This window comes from Leptonychotes weddellii, chromosome 15 (assembly GCF_054177405.1).
Source record: "Leptonychotes weddellii isolate Sample4059 chromosome 15, ASM5417740v2, whole genome shotgun sequence".
Taxonomy (NCBI): Eukaryota; Metazoa; Chordata; class Mammalia; order Carnivora; family Phocidae; genus Leptonychotes; species Leptonychotes weddellii.
The window spans coordinates 29,594,282-29,610,918 of NC_138383.1; the positions used below are offsets into that span (position 1 = coordinate 29,594,282).

The 16,637-nt window shown below is 35.5% G+C and overlaps 1 protein-coding gene across 1 annotated transcript in view; it reads left to right on the top strand.

Annotated features, from left to right (window-relative positions):
- Nucleotides 1-16,253, top strand: part of BRIP1 (BRCA1 interacting DNA helicase 1) — a 157,750-nt gene extending 141,497 nt beyond the window's left edge. The window contains exons 19-21 of the mRNA XM_081805975.1: nucleotides 6,303-6,385; nucleotides 8,895-9,221; nucleotides 12,750-16,253. Of these exons, the coding sequence (XP_081662101.1) occupies nucleotides 6,303-6,385; nucleotides 8,895-9,221; nucleotides 12,750-13,495 (1,156 nt within the window). The 3' untranslated portion in view covers nucleotides 13,496-16,253. The remainder of the gene's footprint in view (nucleotides 1-6,302; nucleotides 6,386-8,894; nucleotides 9,222-12,749) is intronic.
- Nucleotides 16,254-16,637: the final 384 nt, after the last annotated feature.

Genomic DNA, 16,637 nt, shown 5'->3' on the forward strand with positions numbered 1-16,637 from the left:
AGTGTTTTTATTTGGGGCTGTTCAGATAGACAGCCTCTGCCTAGCACTTCCCCAAAGTCCAACCTCTTAGAAACAAAGCAGGTGTTCAGCATTAATCATTGTTTGCACAAACATTTTAAACACAGGGAGCATCTTTTATAAGTCAATGATTGGAACCCTCCTGAAATCTAAGTTTCTAAACACCGAGTCTACCTTGTATGCAGGCCTCTTTGGGAATAAGCAGTTTGGCATGCTGTTACCTCTTTTCTGTACAGGCATACGATGTATAAAGAGGTAATTTATATTACAGTAATAACACAAAGATGAGGGGGGAACGAACAGAATTATATAGGAGCAACATTTTTGTATACTATTGAAATTAAGTTGGTATTAATCCACATAAGATTGTTGTAAGTACAAGTGTTAATTAAAGCAGCCACAAAGAAAATAACTCAAAATGGTAAGAAATGACAAGAAATTAACATGATACATAAAAATACCTATTACGCACAGGGGGTGCCAGTGTGGCTCAGTCGGTTAAGCATCTGACTCTTGATTTCAGCTCAGGTCATGATCTCGGGGTCCTGGGGCGGAGCCCCACGTTAGGCTCCGCGCTCAGCGAGGATTCTGCTTGAGGATTCTCCCTCTCTCTCTGATAAATAAATCTTTATTTATTTATTTTAGAGAGAGAGAGCACAAGCAGGAAGGGCTGGGAGAGGGGGAGAGAATCCCAAGCAGACTCTGCACTGAGGGCTCCATCCCACAACCCTGATTTTTTAAAAAAACATGACCCATCTATATGCTGCCTCTAAGAGAAATACTGTAGTTAAGCACACGCGCGCACACACACACACAGATTAAGGTACACAGATAGGAAAAGACTTACTATGCAAACAGTAAACAAAAGCAAGCTGGTTAATTATACTGGTATCAGACAAAATAGACTTTAAGACAAAAATTGTTAATAGAGACAATAAATATTCCTTTTTAAAAAGATTTTATTTATTTGTCAGAGAGAGAGAGTGAACAGCAGGCAGAGGGAGACGCAGGCTCCCTGCTGAGCAAGGAGCCTGATGCAGGACTTGATCCCAGGACCCTGAGATCATGACCTGAGCCAAAGGCAGACGCTTCACTGACTGAGCCACCCAGCCATCCTGAGACAATAAATATTCTATAATAAATTTTCACTTCATCAAGAATATGTAACATTCAACTATGCAACACATACACATATATGCAACTAACAAAAGGACCCTAAATCGTATGTAGCAAAAACTGTCAGAAATAGACAATTCAACAGTTAATAGTTGGATACTTTATTACCCTACTTTCAATAATAGAACAGTTAGGAAGAAAATCAAAAAATGTGAATCTTGAACACTATAACCCAGTGGTTATAAACCTAACACATCTATTACACTCCACCCTCCTTAGGTGCATGTGGCATATTCTTCAGGATAGACTATATGTTAGTCTACAAAATCAGTCTTCAAGAAATTTTAAATGGCTAAAATCATAGAAAGTATTTTTTCTGATCTCAGTGGAAGGAAACTGGGAATCTATAACAGGAGAAAAAATGGGAAACTCATAAATATGTGGAAATTAAGGAACACATTCTTAACCAGTGGATCCAAGAAGAAATCATAAGAGAAACTAGAAAATACCTTGTGATGAGTGAAAATGAAAACACAGTGTACCAAAATTTTGAAGAGACAATGAAAGCATTGCTCATAGAGAAATTTATAGTTGTAAATGCCTATATATATATATATATATATTTTTTTTTTTTTTTTTTTTTTTTAAGAAAAATCCAATCAATAATCTAACCTCCTACCTTCAGGAATTAGAAAAAGAAGGGCAAGGGGTGCCTGGGTGGCTCAGTTGATTAAGTGGCTGCCTTCAGCTCAGGTCATGATCCCAGGGTCCTGGGATCAAGTCTCACATTGGGCTCCCTGCTCTATGGGGAGCCTGCTTCTCCCTCTGCCACTCTCTCTCTCTCTGTCTCTCATGAATAAATAAAATAAAGTTTTAAAAAATTTTAAAAAGAAAGAAAAAGAAGGGCAAGCCAAGCACAAGGCAAGCAGATCAAAGTGATAACAGATACCTGAGTGGAAATAAAGGAGAGAGAATAGAAGATTCAGTAGAGGGGCACCTGGGTGGCTCAGATGGTTAAGCGTCTGCCTTCGGCTCAGGTCATGATCTCCAGGTCCTGGATTGAGGCCCACGTCAGGCTCCGAGCTCAGTGAGGAGTCTGCTTCTCCCTCTGCCTCTCCCCCTGGTTGTGCTCTCTCTCTCTCTCAAATGAATAAATAAAATCTTAAAAAAAAAAAATGTTCAGTAGAAAAAAAATAAGGATAACAAAAGTTCTTTGAGAAGATAAAGAAAATTGACAACCTTTAACTAGACTGACCAAGAGAAAATACAAAAAGGATTTAAATTACTAAAATTAGGAATGAAAGAGGGGATGTTGCTTCCAACCTTATAGAAATATAAAGCATTATAAGAGAATGCCTTGAGCAATTGTTTCACAGCAAATTGCATAACTTAGATAGGATGGACAAATTCATAGAAAAACACAAGCTACTGAAACTGACACAGCAAGAAAAAGATCTGAATAGATCTATAAAAGTAAAGAGATAGAAGAATTAGTAATCAGAAGATTTCCCACAAAGGAAAGCTCAGGACCAAATGCCTTCATTGATGAGTTCTAGCAAATATTTAAAGAATTAACACCAGTCCTTTACAAACATATGAAAAATAGAAGGGCAAACACGTATCATCGTATTCTAGAGGCCAGCATTGCCTGTTACCAAAACCAATCAAAGACATCACAAGAAAGGAAAATTACACAGCAATATCTCTTATGGGTATAGATGCAAAAATTCTCAACAGAAAAGTAGAAAACTGAATCCAGCAACTTACTAAAGGATTATACACAATGACCAAGTAGGATTTATCCCGGGATTGCAAGGTTGGTTCAACATCCAACCAATTTTGTTGGTCCAACTAAAATCAATCAATGTAATATGCCATATTAATAGAATAAAATACAAAAACCATGTGATCTCAAGAGGAGAAAAAAGCATTTGGCAATACCTAACACATTTTCATGATAAAATAAGTTCAGTGTAAGTTACAAGAAACATTCAGTATACAAAAATCAATCACTTTGTGTACAGAGGGAATAAATCCAAAAATGAAATTAAGAAATCCATTTACATATTGTAATAGTGTTGTATGGTGACAAAAAGTAGCTACATTTGTCATAAGCATAGTATAGCATATAGACTTTTTAAATCACTATGTTGTAAACCTGAAACTAATGTAAAATTGTGTATCAACTATATTTCAATAAAAATAAATTTAAAAATTTTCATTTGCAATAGCATCAAAAAGAATAAGTTACTTAGGAGTAACTTTAACAAAAGAAATGCAAGATTTGTACACTGAAAGTTACAAAATATTGTTGAAAGAAATTTTTAAATAAATGGAAGAATTTCATGGATTGGAAGACTTATTGTTAAGATAACAACATTTCCCCAAATTGATCTGCAGAGATTTACTGCAATCCCAAACAACCAGCTGGATTTCTTGCAGAAATTGAGAAGCTGATCCTAAAATTTACATGGAAATTGAAGGAAACTAAGAATAGTCACAAAAATCTTGAAAAAGAACAAAATTGGAGAACTGGCAGTTCTCAACCTCAAGCTTATTGCAGTGCTACAATAATCGAGACTGTGTTGTAATGGCAAAATATAGACATATAGAACAAGGGGGTAGAATTGAAGGTCCAGAAACAAACTCCCATATTTACAGTGAGTTGATTTTTGACAAAAGTGCCAAGACAGAGGGAGAAGAAGATGGTGGAGGAGTAGGAGGACCCTAGGCTTGTCTCATCTCATGAAGACAACTAGATAACTACCAAATCATCTTAAATACCCCAGAAATCAACCTGAGGACTGACAGAACAAACTCCACAACTAAAGGGAGAGAAGAGGCCACACTGAAGAAGGTATACTGTGCTTCTTGCTGTTCTCTGACTATGTCAGGTAAGCTCTTTCTCCAGGGTCCTTGCACTTGCATTTCTCTCTGCTAGAATATTTCCCTTCCATATATATACACAGCTCATCCCCTTACCTGTGAAGAATCTGTATTCAAATGATATTTTCTCAGTGCTCAATATCACCGTGTTTAAAATTTAGCACCCCCTACCAACATTCCCTATTCTCTTTCCCTTTTTATTTTTTTCCTTAATACTTAGTACCTTCTCATATACTATATAGTTTTCTTACTTCCTGCCATGGACTGAATTGTGCCCCTCTCAAATTCATATGTTAAAGCCCTAATCCCCAATGTAATGCTATTTGGAGATGAGGCCTTAGGAAGGTAATTAGGTTTAGATGAGGTTATGCAGTTGGGGCCCTCATGATGGGATTAGTGCCCTTATCAGAAGAGACACCAGAGAACTTGTCTCTCTCTTCCTCTCCCTCGTCTCACCCCCACCCACGTGAGGACACAGTGAGATGGCTAATATCTGCAAGCCAGGAGGAGAGCCTTACCAGGGAACTAAATCATTTCACACCTCTTTCTTGTACTTCCCAGCCTCAAGAAATGTGAGAAATAAATTCCTATTGTTTAAGCCTCCCCACCCCCAAAAATGTGCCAAGACAGTTCAATAGGGAAAAAAATCTTTTTTAACAGATGGTGTTGGGATAACTGGATATCCACATGCGAAAGAATGAAGGTAGTCCCCTTCTTCACACCATATACAAAAGTTAATTCAAGATGGGTCAAAGACTAACGAGGTGTAAATCTTCTTGTCCTTGGATTAGGCAATAGTTTCTTAAATCTGACATCAATAGCACAACTAAAAAAATTAGATAAATTGGGCTTTGTCAAAGTTAAAACTTTTGTTCTTCAAAGAACACTACTAAAACATGGAAAAGAATTTACACGGGAGAAAATATTTGCAAAAAGTGTGTCTGATAAGGGTGTAGTATCCAGAATATATAAAGAACTCTTATAATTCAACAATAAGAAGATAAATAATGCAATTTAAAAATGGACCAATAATTTGAATAAGCATTTCTCCAAAACATATCTACAAGTGGCACATGAAAAGATGCTCAATATCACTACTTAATAAGGAAATGCAAATTAAAACCACAGTGAAATGACACTTCACACTTCCTAGAGTACATATAATGAAAAAGATGGATAATAACAAGTGTTGATGAGGGTATGGAGAAATAGGAAATCTCACACAAAGCTGGCAGAAATGTATAATTGTGCAAGTGCTTGGGGAAAAAAGTGTGGCAGTTCCTCAAAAAGTTAAACATTGAATTCTGTACAACCCAGCAATACCACTCCTAATTGGATTCATATGAGAATTTGTACCCAAATGTTCATAGCAGCATTATTCACAATAGCCAAAAGGTGGAGACAACCCAAATGCCCATTAACTTATGAATGGATAAATACGATGGAATATTATTCAGCTGTAAAAAGGAATGAAGTACTGATACACAATGGAAGTAGCCTTGAAAGCATCATGCTAAGTGAAAGAAGCCAGACACAATATGCCATATGTTGCATGATTCCAGTTACATGAAATTTCCAAAATAGGCAAATTAAAGAGACAGAAAATATATTCATGATTGCCAGAGAATAGGGGGAGTAATTGGATAATTGGGAGTGACTAGTGGACACTGGGTTTCTTTTTGGTAACATAAAAATGTGTGCTAGATAGTGGTGTAGGTTGCACAACTTTGTAAATGTACTAAAAATCACCAAATTGTACACTTAAAATTTTTTTTAATAATTTTTAAAGATTTATTTATTATTTTAGAGAGATTACATGGGGAGGAGGGGCAGAAGGAGAGGGAGGTCTCAAGGGAGAGAATCCCAAGCAGACTCCCCACTGAGCACAGAGCCTGTCGCAAGCCTCAGTCTCCCAACCCTGAGATCATGATCTGAGCTGAAATCAAGAGTCGGACACTTAACCAACTGAGCCACCCAGGCACCCCTTGAATAATTTTTAAAATTAAAAAATTTTTTAGCAAACCAAATCCAACAATCTATAAAAAGAATAATGTACCATAAGAACATATGGTTATCTTAGGAATGAAAGAGGGAGAAAGACTCTCAAGCAGATTCCACACCGAGGGTAGAGCCTGGTATGGGGCTCGATGTCATGACCCTGAGATCACGAACTGAGCCGAAACCAAGAGCCAGATGCTTAATCAACCGCGCCACCCAGGCACCCTGTTGGCTTTTTTTTCAAAATCATTTTTGTTTGATTTTTCTCCCTATTTTTTTTATAGGTGTATTCGACACAGAAATGATTGGGGAGCTCTTATTCTAGTGGATGATCGTTTCAGGAGTAATCCCAGTCGATATATATCTGGTAAGATTCTCAGCTGGGCTTAGAGTAAGAATTAATAACAATCTTTGGTATTTAATAACTGCTAGTTTTAAAGAAAAATTTTGGACAGAATTTGAATTATTAGATCAGACATGGAAAAATTCACATTGATGGGAAATCTAGCCTTTTAATGCTTATGTGTTTACAAAAAAATCTTTATAGAGGAGAATCTGGTTAGTTACTAACAAAGTATTAATCAGTTAGGATCCTTCAATATCATAGAATGTGGGATTTAATTAAGTAACAGAATAATAATTTATTTAGTATTGTCAGGGAAAAGGCTGTTCACAGGAATGAATTTTCCAAGAAATAAGTTTACATTTAAGCACATAAGCACATCTTTGGATGCTTAGGATTCTTCATTCTTTCATTCTAGATTATACTGAAGTTTGTTGATTGTTTAGAAATGCTTCAGCTGTTCTACAGTTCGTGTTAGAGCTAGTATTTTCTAAAAGAAAAAAACACAAACACCACTGTTGGCCTCAAGATGAAGTAGATGGTCATTTTTTCCCCACTCAGATGAACAAATACTATGTGCCTAGAGTTTTTATTCAGCAGTCACACAGTCCCTTTAGAGTCAATACCAGGAATCCATCTGTTATTAAAGAACTGTTGGAAATACTTGCATCTTTATTATCTTTAAAGCTAAAAAGTTCATACCATACTATGATAAAGAGATACAAAATTTTAAGTTTCTTTCAGATTAGCCACCTGTGGGTATGGACTCTTTTTCTATTACAGAGCCTTATATTTGGTTTGGTATTAAAATGTATCCACCTGGATTAAAGCACTCTTTTCTGCCCTTTCCATGTAAAGGAAGCCATTGAGCTTAGGTCCAGACATAACTCAAAGCAAAATGTTAAGTGCTTACGTTCAGTCAGCAGGTGGAGCTCAGATTCTTTGAGTTTTCAAAAGCAACCCGACATTTTACACTGAAAAAGCTTTCTTTGATTACAGAAAGTTCCAAACATGAAAGAAGTGACTATAATACTAAAGTTTTTCAATTTTAGAAAGTTTCATGTTTAATCCGTATAATTATTTTCCCAAGCAAACAAAAATAAAGAACTTTAAGGGAAATGCTTATTTAAAATGTTCTTCTAGGGGCACCTGGCTGACTCAGTAGATAGAACATAGAACTCTTGATCTTGGGATTGTAAGTTTGAGCCCCACGTTGGGTGTAGAGATTACTTGAAAATAAAATCTTTAAAAAATTAAAATGTTCTTCTTGTCAATTATACTTCAACAAAAAAAATGCAAAATCTGAAAACAAGTTTTTCTTATTTTAAAATCTTGAAGTTAAATTTTTACCTGATAGTTCAGATTTGATGAGGGATTTTTTTTTTTTTAAGATTTTATCTTTAAGTAGTCTCTACACCCAACGTAGGCCTTGAATTTACAATCCCAAGACCAAGAGTCGCATGCTCCACCTACTGAGCCAGCCAGGCACCCCTGAGAGATTTTTTAAATTACGAATTTTTCATTATTTCTGTATGGGTTTTTTCTTTTTCTGAAATTCATAAAAGTGTGAAGTCTTCTTATCTAGACAATAATAGCACAACATACAAATTCCTTTTGATGGCTAGTCTTTGTTTAAATTCAGTTTGCATTAACTATAGAACACAATTTGATTTGCATTAAATATAGAAAAGCTCCATTAAAAAAAAGTAATGTATTTGAAATGAATGTATTGCAACTTGAAGCCCTGTCTTATTTTTCTTTTAGCTTAAAATACCATAGTGACTTTTTAAACTACTTCAGAAGATGATGATAGTTTTAGTAACACCAGCAGAGTTTATTTTCTTAAAGTCCAAATATCTGATTTTGAATTTCATTCTGAAATGAAACAAAACACCTTACACTGTCAATATGGTTCAAAGTTATACAGTTTTCACATATCACAGGTCAAATCATATCCCTTACAACTTGATTATTTATATATTAAAAAATAATTATATAATAAATAGTCAAACAGGACATGATTTGTCCCTAATAACATTGTTATTCCTTTCATTCCTAGGATAGTTTAAGACATATTTGGAATTGAGGGAGAAGGGCAACAAAAAAACCTATGAGATTGGAATCTTAAATTTATTTTCACGAAAGAAATCAAAATTAGAAAGTTGGAATGGAAGACTGTGTTGTTTACAACTTCTAGCTTCCCTAAAATTAAAATATAAGCAATAATTGTTGGGAATTATGATGCAATTAAATTTGCCTTATTTCCCCAGTTATTCTAAACTGACAAATAATACATTTCTCCCTTTCCAATCTATTCCCACTGCCTGTTTCCTCCCTCCAGTTGATAATCAGTGCATATAAAGAAAAATGTTACTGATGCATGAGCAGAGTGTACATGTGAAGATGTTTAGGCAGGAAAAATATTGAGAATCATTCTATATATCCTAAATTGATGTGGATTACTTCATTAGAAAAATTATCTAAGTGTATTCTTAATGCATAATAACTTCCTGGGGTTTACTTTTTTCCTTAGGACTTTCTAAATGGGTGCGGCAGCAGATTCAGCACCATTCAACATTTGAAAGTGCACTGGAGTCCTTGGCTGAATTTTCCAAAAAACACCAGAAGGTCATTGATGTATCCAAAGAGGACAGAAAGTTTATACAGGACAGTGAGTCTACACTTGAAGTGACCCATTTGAAGGACAATAGTTTAACTTATTTATCAGAAGCGGCAAGTCATCTAGCACCAGAAAATCCTGGGAAAGGTGAAGCAAAAATGTGTGTCCAAGAACAACAGTGTCCTAAAATAACTAAAAGTCCATCTTTACCAAGAGGTATCATCTCCAGAAAGGAGAGAGGTTTGAGAAGTTTTGCCTATTTACATTTGATAGAGAAGTCTTTTGTTATATCTAGTGAAATGATATTTATTGTGCTATAGATTAATTTCCTTAAACATGTTGGTCTGAAATAGAAGGTGTTATCATAAAATAATGAAATAGTGTGGTGTGTTGGAATGGGAACAGACTTTTGTCAAGAGACCTAAGCATATTTTCCAGTTTTCCACTTACCAGATTTGCCACCACCTAGCTTTGTGACCATGAGCAAGTCACATAACTTTTTTGAATCTTAATAGAAAAAGGAATCTCTGCATACCTATCGCTGAGGTTGGGCTGTAAAGATCTAATAAGATGATAAATATCATAGCATGGTAAAATACTGTACAAATGGTACATGTTTTTCTAAAGACTATATTAAAAATTGGTCTAATTTATAGATTCTTCTCTTACATGAATTTCTTAGTTTAGGGAAGTGAGAGTCATTTATTCTAAATGATAAAAAAATAATTTTTAAAAATATATTAGAGGGGTGCCTGGGTGGCTCAGTTGGTTGAGCATCCGACTCTTGGTTTTGGCTCAGGTCGTGATCTCAGGATCATGAGATCAAGCCCTACGTAGGGCTCCATGCTCAGCAAGGAGTCTGCTTGAGATTCTTTCCCCTCCCTCTGCCCCTCCCCTCCACTTGTGTATGCACTCTCTCTCAAGTAAATAAATAAATAAATATTAAAATATATATATATATTAGAATATAATACTCTGTGTCAGGGATTGGCAAACTGTGGCTTATGGACCAAATTTGGCCATCTGTTTTTGTAAATCAAGTTTAATGGAACATAGTCACATCCATTCAGTTACATATGGTACACAACAGCAGAGTTTAGTCATAGTATGTTTTGCACTAGAACAGCATAATTGAGAACATACATACCTCAGAGATATTGCGAGTTTGGTTCCAGACCACCACAATAAAGCAAATATCACAATAAAGCAATTCAAATGAATTTTTTTGTTTCATAGTGCATATAAAAGTTATGTTTACATTATACTGTAGTCTCTTAAGTGTGCAATAACATTATGTCTTAAAAAATAACGTATATATCCTAATTTAAAAATACTTTATTGCTAAAAAATACTAATCATCTGAGCTTTCAACAAATCAATCTTTTTGCTGGTGGAGGGTCATGCCTCATTGTCGATGGCTGCTAACTGATCAGGGTGGTGTTTGCTGAAGGCTGGGGTGGCTGTAGCAGTTTCTTAAAAAAAGACCACAGTGAAGTTTGCCACATCAATTGACTGTTCCTTTAACGAATGGTCTCTCTATAGCATACAATACTATTTTATTCAAAAGTAGAACTTCTTTCAAAATTGGAGTCAGTTCTCTCAAACCCTGCTGCTACTTTATTAGCTAAGTTTATGTAATATTCTAAATTCTTTGTAGTCATTTCAACAATTTTCACAGCATCTACACTAGGAGTAGATTTCATCTCAAGAAACCACTTTCTTTGTTCATGCATAAAAAGCAGTTTCTCTTCCATTGAAGTTTTGTTATGAGATGGCAGAAATTCAATCACATTTTCAGGCTTCCCTTCTAATTCTAATTCTCTTGCTATTTCTACCACATCTCTACTGAAATCTTGAATCCCTCAAAGTCACCCATGAGGGTGACTTCCAAACTCCTCTTAATGTTAATATTTTGACCTCTTCCCATGAATCATGAATGTTCTTACTGGCATCTAGAATGGTGAATCCTCTCCAGAAGGTTTTCAGGGTTTTTTTGCCCAGATTCATCAAAGAAATCCTATCTATGGCAGCTGTTGCCTTACAAAAATGTATTTCTTTTTTTTAAAGATTTATTTATTTCAGAGAGACAGAGAACACGAGCAGGAGGAGCAGAGGGAGAGAGAGAATCCCAAGCAGACTCTGTGTTGAGCACAGAGCCCGACGCGGTGCTTGATCTCATGACCCTGAGATCATGACCTAAGCTGAAACCAAGAGTCAGACACTTAACTGACTGTGCCACCTAGGTGCCCCCAAAAATGTATTTCTTAAATAATAAAACTTGAAAGTCAAAATTACTCTTTGATCTATCTTGGTTTCAACATGTCTTCCTCACTAACCATATCATTCCTAACTTTTGATTTAAAGTGAGAGACAAAAATAAATAAAGTGAGAACCATGCGACTCTTCCTTTTGCTTGGACACTTAGAGGCCATTGTAGGATTATTAACTGGCCTAATTTTAATATTGTTGTGTCTCAGGAAATAGGGAGGCCTGAGGAAAGGGCAAGAGATGGGGGAACAGCTGGTCAGTGGAGCAGTCAGAACACACACATTTGTCTGTTAAGTTCACTATCTTACATGGGTGTGATTTACAGTGCCCCAAAACAATTACAATGATAACATCAAAGATCACTGATCACAGATGACCATAACAAATATAATAATAATGAAAATGTTTGAAATACTGTGAGAATTACCAAAATGTGACACAGAGACATGAAGTGAGCAAATCCTTTTAGAAAAATGTTGCTTGTAGGCTTGCTTGATTCAGGGTTGCCACAAACTTTGAATCTGTAAAAAATGCAGTATTAACAAAGTGCAATAAAAGGAGGTATGCCAATACTTGCAACAGATACAATATGACCCACAAAGCCTAAAATCTTTACTGTCTGGCCAGTTATAGAGGAAGTTTGCCAAACCGTGGTCTATATCAATGGATATCATTTTAATTGTTTTAACTAATATATGATAATTTAATATATCAAGTATTAAATATTTACTTCATAGTGTCTGGTGGCTTTTTAAAAAATAAATGTCAGGGGCGCCTGGGTGGCTCAGTCGTTAAGCGTCTGCCTTTGGCTCAGGTCATGGTCCCAGGGTCCTGGGATCGAGCCCCGCATCGGGCTCCTGGATGCTCAGCGGGAGGCCTGCTTCTCCCTCTCCCACTCCCTCTGCTTGTGTTGCCTCTCTCGGTGTGTATCTCTCTGTCAAATAAATAAATAAAATCTTTAAAAAAATAAATAAAAAATAAATAAAAAATAAATGTCATAGTGAATTCAAGGCCATTAGACTGGTAATTAGGAAACCTAAGTTCTAGTTTGGATCTGAGTACTAACCAGTTTTATAACTTTAAACAAATAATTTAGTCTTTGTGGTTGCCCGTTTCCTTTAGGGAATTAATCTAGGTCAATTTTTCCCAATACTTGGCTAGTGGATTTTCAAGGCAGATTTTTATAGTGTGTTTCCCCCGTTACTCAGCCCTCTTCCTATTCCTTTTTTCATTCACTACTGAGGTCCCTAGTGTGGAATTTGCTAGTTTACCAGACAGCATTATAACTTGGGCTCAGAATCACTGGAGACCTAGGAATCCTTTCAGAGTTCACATTTTGTGCTTTATGTTCTAAGATGGAAGTCTTGCTTTAAATTGTGGGCTTTAAATTATGATCCTATACGGTTATTTCAGTATTTTTAACAAAAATTACGTTAATGTGACAATTATTATATTAGTTAGGAGCAGAAAATTAACACTCTTAAATTTTTGTATTCATAGATGATCCTGTATTATTGGAAGAGTCCGCCCAGGCAGTGAAAGCAGAAAAAATTGTGATTTCCAGGTCCACAAGCCCAACCTTCAACAAACAGACAAAGAGAGCTAGCTGGTCTAGCTTTAATTCTTTGGGACATTGTCTTACTGGTGAAATTCTGACTGCAGCACCTAAGTTCAGGTCACCAGAGGACTGTACCTCTAGTGTCTCCACTTTCAAAACAGAAAAGGGATGTAAAACAGTTTTGCCACTCGTTGATAAATGTGAGTCCTCATCTCTGACGGTAAACGCATCATTTGGACCATGCCCTCAGTCAGAAAGCACTATTTCTTCAATAAAGATTGATTCTAATCTTCTTAAAAGAAATGATTCCAAACAGCTGTTCTGCTGTGAAGAAGCCCTGGATCCGGACACTGAATTGTCTCTAGTTGGTGAAGAAGCTGAACTTTCCACTTCACATAGAGCTTCTGAAACAGAAGCAGAGGATGAATCTATCTATTTTTCACCTGAGCTTTATGATCCTATGGATACAAATGAAGAAAAGAATGATCTAGTTGAAAGTGATAGAGACAATAGATTGGCTAATCATTCAAATTGCATTTTAGTTGAAGATCTTTTTGAAATTAGAACTATGAAAGGAGTGGATTCAGTCCAAGAAATGAAAGCTGAGGATTGCACAGACACAAAGTTGAATAGACTCATGCATATTAAAGAAAGTAAAATCGATAACCTTGGTAGTAATGTAATGTAAAAACAACTCATATAAACGAATTGGAACTGGGGAAAACTTGTGAAACAGATATAAAGAAGTTTAAACAGTCTCCTTCCAAAAATAAAGGTGTGTTCCCTGGTGTTAGGTAATGATACTTAACTGTAACACTATAAATATATGCTGTCATGCTTAATGACAGTTTCTACATTGGGTAAATGGTATAAGTTTTTTATTTTAAAAATATTTTTTACTTTAATTCTTTGGTATTAGAGTTTTTAAAAAGTCTTATGTTCAGAATGTAAGTTTTATTGTTTTTGAGTTTTGACAAAAGTGATTCGTACAAAATATTTTCCTCTAACAAGTTTTCTTTACCTATAAACAATTTAAAATTAATCTGAAAGATATGTCTTTTCCTTTAAATTTCACATAAATATTTGTATTTTATAGTCCTTTTCATCCATTTATTTTCATACTGATACATAAAAATGAATAGCAGTCTAATCCAGTCACACCTCAGTCATGTTTCACTATATATTTACCTCAAATCAGTATATTATTTTAGAAATCAAAGTTTTCTTAAAAAGTTTATTGCCATATTAAACTGCCTACTTATAAGCAATTAAGGATTCAGAAGAAAACTGTTTTTATTTGATATTGCTTTACATTTTTCTGTTTTTGATGAACCAAAATCAAGCACATTTTAAGCAAATTATGTAAAGTTACAAAATGCCAAATGAATGACTCCTAATTTTCAATTCTAATTATTTAGCTTCATCATCATTGTGGAAAAAAGTGACATGTTCTAGCATGAAGGCTATAATTATGAAACAGGATAGAAAACTTCATATATAAATTTTATAAGTAAACCCAAACATGTAACTGCAGCCGAAAAATGTTCTCTTATTGTTCACTAATTTTTCTGTAAATTTTGACTTTTTATGTATTTGTGAATGAAGCTATACTTCTGATCAATAATGGTTATAAAAGATGCACTTCTCTGTCATCATTCCAGAAATATATTCACTCATCTTTTTCTAAGAAACATTGTTATTCAGTGCACATTTAGGCTTCATGTGGGTGATTTGAATTGAAATGTTATGAGTTGTCAAGTTGTGGATGTGGTTTATTATTTTCAAGTCAAAATTCCCAGCAGTCAAGTATTTTATATATTCATTTGGGTAAATGAATTATTATTATATATGTATATATTTGCTTTTATTTTGAGGGTGTTTAGATTGAATACAGCTTGTTTCTATAGCATTAGATAGTACAACTGTAAGCATAGTTCAAAGAAATTTGAATTGATAACTTACCAGTTAAAGAATTCATCTATAGATTAGGATATATTAGATCCCTAGTATTATATATTTTCTTTAGTTGATCAGTGAGTAATAAGTTATAAACACTAGAATAGAAGATAATTTCTAAATTGTTTTTAAAAGGGTGAAACCATTTATCCTTTCTGGTATAGTTCCTAATCCACAGATAAGGGTAGTGGGGTAGTAGAAAGAATACCAGGGGGAAGACAAGAGACTGTGCTCTAATCCTGGCTCTGCCACTAATTTGCTAAGTCACATTGGCAATCACCATGCCTTTTGAGAAATTAGTTTCATCTCTTAAATGTGGAATTTAGTACTATAAAATCATGTAAATCCCTTGCAGCTTTAAAAATCCATAGTTTAGGGGTGCCTGGGTGGCTCAGTCGTTGAACGTCTGCCTTTGGCTCAGGTCATGGTCCCAGGGTCCTGGGATCGGGCCCCGCATCGGGCTCCGTGCTCCGCAGGAAGCCTGCTTCTCCCTCTCCCATTCCCCCTGCTTGTGTTCCCTCTCTCACTGTGTCTCTCTCTGTCAAATAAATAAATCTTAAAAAAAAAATAAAATAAAAATCCGTAGTTTAAAGAAATATATGTTGATATGTTACTGAGTCAATTTTCATTTGCTTTTGTTCCAGAATGCTTAAAATAAAGTAAACCATTTTGTAGAAAAAGTGAAATGACACTTTATCTACCTTTAAGGAATAACTGAATATGCTGCTTAGTAACTTGAGAAGCAAGATATTTATTTTTAACAGTGCTTCAATGAAAACATTTTTTGACCCTTAAAATTGCCTTTAGAAGAATTGGTAAACTACATGAGAAAAATTAAGCACAATATTTTTTAGTCATACCTTGATGTATTATCCATATTAACCTCTAATTTATTCTCTCCAAAATCTAATTCTCTCTGAAGCTAAAAATTTCCATTAACTGAGAATTATGTAGAGATGTGACACTAGCATTTAGCGATTCCAAAAGGTATTTCAAAATTTTTGTGCAGTGATCTCACTATTGAAACAGGTATAGAGTCTCCAAAGATAGCAACTATGACCAAGATAATATTGCAAGAATATAAGTACCAGCCTTTATGGAGCACCTGGGTGGCTCAGTCAGTTAAGTGTCCAACTCTTGATTTCAGTTCAGGTCATGATTTCAGGGTCGTGGGATCAAGCCCCAGGTCGGGTTCAGCATGGAGTCTGTCCCTCTCTGCTCCTCTCTCTGCTTGCTCACACTCTCTCTCTAAAATAAGTCAGTAGAATCTTTAAAAGATTTTTTAAAAAATTAAGTACTAAAAAATTAAGTACCAGCCTTGGGGCACCTGAGTGGTTCAGTTGGTTAAGTGTCTGACTCGATTTCGGCTCAGGTCGTGATCCTCAGGGTCATGAGATCCAGCCCCACATCGGGCTCTGCGCTCAGCAAGGAGTCTGCTTGGGATTCTCTCCCTGTCCCTCTGCCCCTGCCCCTCTCCTTCTCTCTCTCTCTCAAATAAATAAATCAATCTTTAAATAATGAAACACCAGTCTTTATAATAGAGTAGGAGGTAGAACATTTTAATTAGTAATAATGTACTTTTAAAAGATGTTTTGGAGACTAAGTTAAAACATGTGAAAGCATTTAAAGATTTTTATTTGAGAGAGTGAGAGCACGTGAGTGGGGTGAGGGGCAGAGGGAAAGGGGGAAAGATCCTCAAGCAGACTGCACTGAGCGTGGAGCCCAACTCCGGGCTCCTTCCCATAACCCAAAGTGAAATCAAGAGTCTGCTGCCCAATTGACTAAGCCACCCAGACGCCCTTAAAACATGAAGTTAAGAGTATTTTGCACATGGCAGAACCTCAAATATTAGCTAGTGAATCAATCCTATATCT